The following is a 5,215-nucleotide window of genomic DNA, read 5'->3' as shown; positions in this document are numbered from 1 at the left end:
TTGGGTCGGGTTTTTGGTTGGGAGTTGGAAAGGGTGTCTGGAAACAGCTGGTTTGAAGTAGCAGTGCTCTTTAGAAAAATGCTGTTAAGAGGAACTGCGTCTTACGATGAGATTTGTTGAAGCAGACGACTTGTATATAATTTGAGTATGAAGTATAGGGATAAAATAAGGAGGAGAGCCCTTTCAGGCTCTCCTATACAGATGGGACTGTCATAAATAGAAATACACCATTCATATGGACAAAAGAAGGGTTTGGAGTTTGGATATCGCAGTACAGTTGTCCTGCTTTACAGAATCTCTTGGGAAATAACAACTAAGTACATGGACTGAATCCTCAGGTGTTTGGGGAATTTGTATGTCCCCCCCATTTATGGCTAATAATAAATCAGCCGGATAATTCTGCCTGTTACTTTTGGTAAGAAGTAATTAGGTGCAGTGCTGGTCTGTGTTTCTGACTCGCTTACACTTACAGGAAGTGCATAGTTATCTGAGGACAGAGACTTGAAAAGCATGATGCTGCATACAGCTGTTCATGCTGTGCCTAGAATACAGTGCAGCAGTGGATGCAACTGGTAATTTGGGTTTTCCTCAGAAAGCTGCTTTATTGTGTGATGGAAACAAAACTGTTACATTAGTATTTACTTTAAGATGACAAACTCAGGCCTGGAAAATTCCTTAGAATGGTATGCCTTGTTTCAGCTTAATTGATGGAACAAAATTCCAAACTTTTTTTTTTTTTTTTAAATTATGTTTTAAATTTCCAGGTTGTCAGAGGCATGTAAAGAAACAGAAAAAGCATCACTGTTGTAGAACACTGACACAGAATTGCTTGCTGTGTTAATGTAAAATCTGATAATGTCTTCGACAGAAACAAAGCTTACACAAAATACCTCACCTTCCCAGGTTTTTCAGTTCTTGAATGCAAAATGTGAGTCTGCATTCCTTTCCAAGAGAAACCCCCGCCAGATCAACTGGACTGTTCTGTATAGGCGTAAACACAAGAAGGGACAGTCAGTAAGTATCTACTAACTAATGCTGCTCTAAAGTTTTCCATCAAAAGATTTGGTCTGTTAGAATAGAGGTAACTTGTGCATGCTGGTGTTTAGCAGAACCATGACCCATATAACCAGGATGAAGACTGGTCAATAATGGTAAAAATGTGAGTGCATTTACATGACTTTATATGTTGCTTTCTGTTTGAAAGCTAACCTCAGGTGCACTGCAGTTGCATGGGATTACTACTTTGAGGGCTCACTCAACCACAGTAGTTACAGGTGAGTTTAACCGTTGTATGAATGGCATATGTTTAATAAAACAAGTTTTTCAGAATGTAGGTAATGCTGCTTGAGATGTGGACTAAAAACGTAGGCTTGTAAACTTTCTAAATGGAGATAGGACAGAGAGCTGAAAACCTAGTGCGTCATATTTTCAAACAGATGATTTGGGGGTTAAAGGGTGGGGGAACTCCTTGTCCACCCTTCTTGAAAACTCTGGGCTATACATTAGGAGAAGGTCTTTCCTATGTAGTTGTCATTGCATGAAAAAGATAAATGAGTAAAGCACATAGTGTGAGGTATTTTCAGTGCTTTTGCTTGAACTTGTACGGCAAAAGAGCATTTAGAAAGGTTTACATATGTGTTATAAGTCAGTGTTTTACCTGTTTGTTTTGAGAAGGAACATGGATGCTCTACCCTGCTTGAAGCAGCTGGGAAGTGTCTTCTTTCAGAACATTGTGTCAAAGTAGACTTTATCCCCCCCACATCCTGTTTTTTGGGGTTTTTTTTTCTGGGCGTTACAGAAGGCTGAACTTTCACATTTTTCCAAAATATTTTTTGTTAATACCATGCCAAGGAGAATACATTGTTCTTTCTTTGCTATTAGTCTCCTTTGGAAAATCAATAAATCAGTATCTCCAAAGTGAGGAGTTAAAATTCTACTTCTGCATAGAGTTTTGTAATGGCTTCAATCTTAATGGAATTAGATTAGAAATATGCAATTACCACCATGTATATATACATACCGCTCAATCTTAGCTTGTTTCTATAATTGTCTTTAGCCATTTATTTCATGTCTTGGGATGCTAATTGCCTGTCTTCATCTTCTGCCATTTTAGGAAGAGGTACAGAAGAAGCGCACACGCCGTGCTGTTAAGTTCCAGAGAGCTATCACTGGTGCATCTCTAGCTGAGATCATGGCTAAACGAAACCAGAAGCCCGAAGTACGAAAGGCACAGAGGGAACAAGCTATTAGGTGAGAGATCAGAGATAAATGGAGCCATCGTAGGCTTTTCAAAGTTTATTAATGTTTTTCATACAGGAGCTTAAATCTAGAGGAGCTCTGTGTTTTGTAAGCTTTTTTGCGAGGATTTTGTTTGGATTTGGGTTTTTTAATCAGTGTGTTTGGAGGTAATACTGAGTAATCTCGTCAAGAGTTAGCAGCAACAGAGAAGTGTCTCTTCTTGCCCTCACCCTTTGTGAAAATACTGTTTTTGTTATACACAGTTCTGCAGACTCTGTAGTAGCCTCTGAATGCAGAGGATAAACCTGAAATAATGGGTTCCTTTCTTGAGTTTAGGGAGTTTTTACAGTGGTGAGACGAAGAAATGGTGAATGACAGACCCTAGTAACTGTTGTTCTTTTTCTGTGAATTAACAGGGCTGCAAAAGAAGCCAAGAAAGCTAAACAGGCAACCAAGAAAACGGCTGTTACTGCTGCAAAGGTAAGCTGCTTTAGGTGGATAGAAATAATGAAGCGGAATACACTGCTATAACGTAACATTCTGTGGGTACTTAATTGGAAATTCCTGTTCGTGTTTGGAAGAAGCATTTGTTCATTTATTTTGATCTGGAAGCACCTTGACCAAACTTCATTACACAAGTTAAACATACCCAAACAGCTGCACACAATGAACCTTTTTTTAAAGAAGAAATAAATGTTACAGTAAAACAACTTCTGACCATATGTCACAGATTCTTGATAGCTAAAAACTTGACTGGATGTGACATGTTTGCTGTACAGGAACTTGGTAAAAATATATTGATGAATGCTAGCATCTATTTCCTTAGTTTATTAATTAATACCATTTTTGGCGTTATACATGTTGTAGGTTTACAGCAGTATGTGTGTAACAATCCATTAACATGATTCTAATCTCATAGATGGTAATTCTAACCTAATCCTGATTTAAGTTGCCCAGGTTTTTGTCAATAATATTAAATATACAGGGGCACTTTCAGGACCGCAGATAAATAGCTTTTCTTTGCTTACACTTTATTATTTCTCTACAGGCTCCTACAAAGGCAGCACCTAAGCAGAAGATTGTGAAACCAGTCAAGGTTTCTGCTCCCCGTGTTGGTGGAAAGCGCTAACTTGCCAGGTTGTTAGTCATGCTGAATAAACATGTGACTAAGTTTCATAACTTGTGCCATTTTCTCTTCAGCTGCTTGAGATACATTGAAGAGAATTAATCTATGAAATAACCTCGTCTAGTTTGGCAGACTGAAAAACATCATCTTGCCATAAAACATTTGGTATCTTAGGTAATCTCTATTTGCACACGTTTCCCAAGTTTATTGAGTGAACCTGGGGGCGGATGAAGCGGATGTTGGAGAAGCTGTTTTTGCCTGAAGGACAAAACAGCACAGACTGCCAGGTTCATTCTGCATCTACGTCAAATGGCATAAAGAGAGGTTTCTACGTTTGGAGATGCAAACAAAATAGTGTGTGAAGCATTACTGTCTGTAAATGACTTGAAAAGGTTAATGCAGTTCTGGTGTTGTGGGAGGCATGTAGCAAGGTCTTGTAGAGGATAAAAAGAGAAACAGGTTGAAAAAGGGGAATGGATGGTTTAACAGACTCCATGGTTGTTACATGCAGAGGTTGGGATGTGACTCCTGGGTCAGGAAGTTACAAAACCATGCATTGTTGGGAGTTGTTGGCAAAAAAAGGATGGCTGGGAAGGTCCTGCCTTTCACAGACTGACTTGAACTGAATGAGTTTCTTGACTCAAGCATGGCCATTCTGCAACTTTAATCTTGACACTCAAAACACTGGTAACAGGTTGAATGAGTTTAAAATGCCACTGATGGTACACATTTACTTCAAGCCCACTTAGGTTCATATTTAACTTCCAGAAGGCAGACAGGGGTTGTCTGAGAAATGCCCCACCCTCTCACCCTGCTTCATGTAAAGTATTCATCTGTCTAAAGGTAGACACTGCCCAACGTTTGCTGTAGTTTGGATGGACAGTAGTAGCCTGAGCATTTGTATAAAGCACCTGGTATATTGCATAGATGTATGTGTAAGCTTTCAGCTAAAAAAGTGAGCTTTTGCAAACAGTCTGCTTGGAAATACTATTGAGGCTATACAGGAATTGAGTGTCTGGTATGACTTAAGTAAGTGTTAATGCTATGAAGTTTGCAAGCTTTGGCTGCCTGGTCTTACTGCAAAAGGCACACAGAAATGCTTTAAGATTACTCTTCCTTACTTTTGATTGATGATTTCTGACTGATGCTGTGAGATGGAGTAAAGAACAGCCCATAGTCCTCACAAGCTGTGCTTGCTTCAAATGGGTGAGCAGGCTGTTAGAAGAAGGTGTTAACCTGATATAACTGCAGAATATTCAGCTTAAATATAATGCAGTGAGTTAACACAGAAATTAGTAAAGTCCTTATGCTTTTTAAATGCAATATAATGGGTTTTCTATTAAATATTTACTATTCAAATTGAATACTTAAGATTTTCATAGACCTACAGAATAACTTAGGTTGAAAAGGACCTCAAAAAGTCACCTAGTCCAGTGCCTTCCACGAAGCACATTTAGATCAGGCTGCTGAGGGCTGTGCTCAGCTAAGTCTTGAACATCTCCAAAGACAGGTTCTACAACCTCTTAAAGCAACCTGTTCCAGTATCTGACCACCACCATGGTTTTTAAAACAAATATACAAGTCCTTATATATAACTAGAATTTCCTGTGTTCTAACTTATGCCAGTTGTCTATTGCTATGCAACCCTGAGAGTTCGGCTCCTCTGTATCTTCGTGTGAGGTGGCTGCAGACAGTAGCAATGTCCTGGCAAAGCTTTCCTTTTTTAAGCCCGAAAAAGGCTGTTTCCGCTTTCCCACTTTCCCAGCCCGGCTGTGGCTCCATCCCGGTGTCAGCGTCCCTGTGCCCGGGGGCTGGCAGGGCCCTCCCGCCCCTGTGACGGGCGCAGGGCAC

General features: G+C 39.8%; 2 protein-coding genes across 2 annotated transcripts in view; both read left to right on the top strand.

The window, feature by feature from the left end:
• Window positions 1-776: 776 nt before the first annotated feature.
• On the top strand, window positions 777-3,414 carry RPL24 (ribosomal protein L24). Its single transcript, XM_009993352.1, has 4 exons — window positions 777-1,014; window positions 2,114-2,250; window positions 2,655-2,718; window positions 3,287-3,414. Exons 1-4 carry the CDS (start codon window positions 856-858, stop codon window positions 3,365-3,367), a joined length of 441 nt encoding a protein of 146 aa, XP_009991654.1. The 5' UTR covers window positions 777-855; the 3' UTR covers window positions 3,368-3,414.
• Window positions 3,415-3,591: 177 nt separating this feature from the next.
• The window catches only part of ZBTB11 (zinc finger and BTB domain containing 11), a 19,019-nt gene continuing 17,395 nt past the window's right edge, over window positions 3,592-5,215 (top strand). The window contains exon 1 of the mRNA XM_009993395.1: window positions 3,592-3,688. Coding sequence (XP_009991697.1) covers window positions 3,592-3,688 — 97 coding nt within the window. The remainder of the gene's footprint in view (window positions 3,689-5,215) is intronic.

This window comes from Chaetura pelagica, unplaced genomic scaffold, assembly GCF_000747805.2.
Source record: "Chaetura pelagica isolate M959 unplaced genomic scaffold, ChaPel_1.0 scaffold101, whole genome shotgun sequence".
In the NCBI taxonomy this organism is placed as follows: domain Eukaryota; kingdom Metazoa; phylum Chordata; class Aves; order Apodiformes; family Apodidae; genus Chaetura; species Chaetura pelagica.
Note: the sequence above shows the minus strand (reverse complement) of the source record. Positions and strands in the feature narration are given on the sequence as shown.

Bases quoted from the DNA above. Each gene is read 5' to 3' on its own strand.
- RPL24 (XM_009993352.1), top strand. From the start codon at position 856: ATGTCTTCGACAGAAACAAAGCTTACACAAAATACCTCACCTTCCCAG. The intron at 1,015-2,113 runs GTAAGTATCTAC...CTGCCATTTTAG, and splicing joins AACACAAGAAGGGACAGTCA to GAAGAGGTACAGAAGAAGCG. The intron at 2,719-3,286 runs GTAAGCTGCTTT...ATTTCTCTACAG, and splicing joins CGGCTGTTACTGCTGCAAAG to GCTCCTACAAAGGCAGCACC.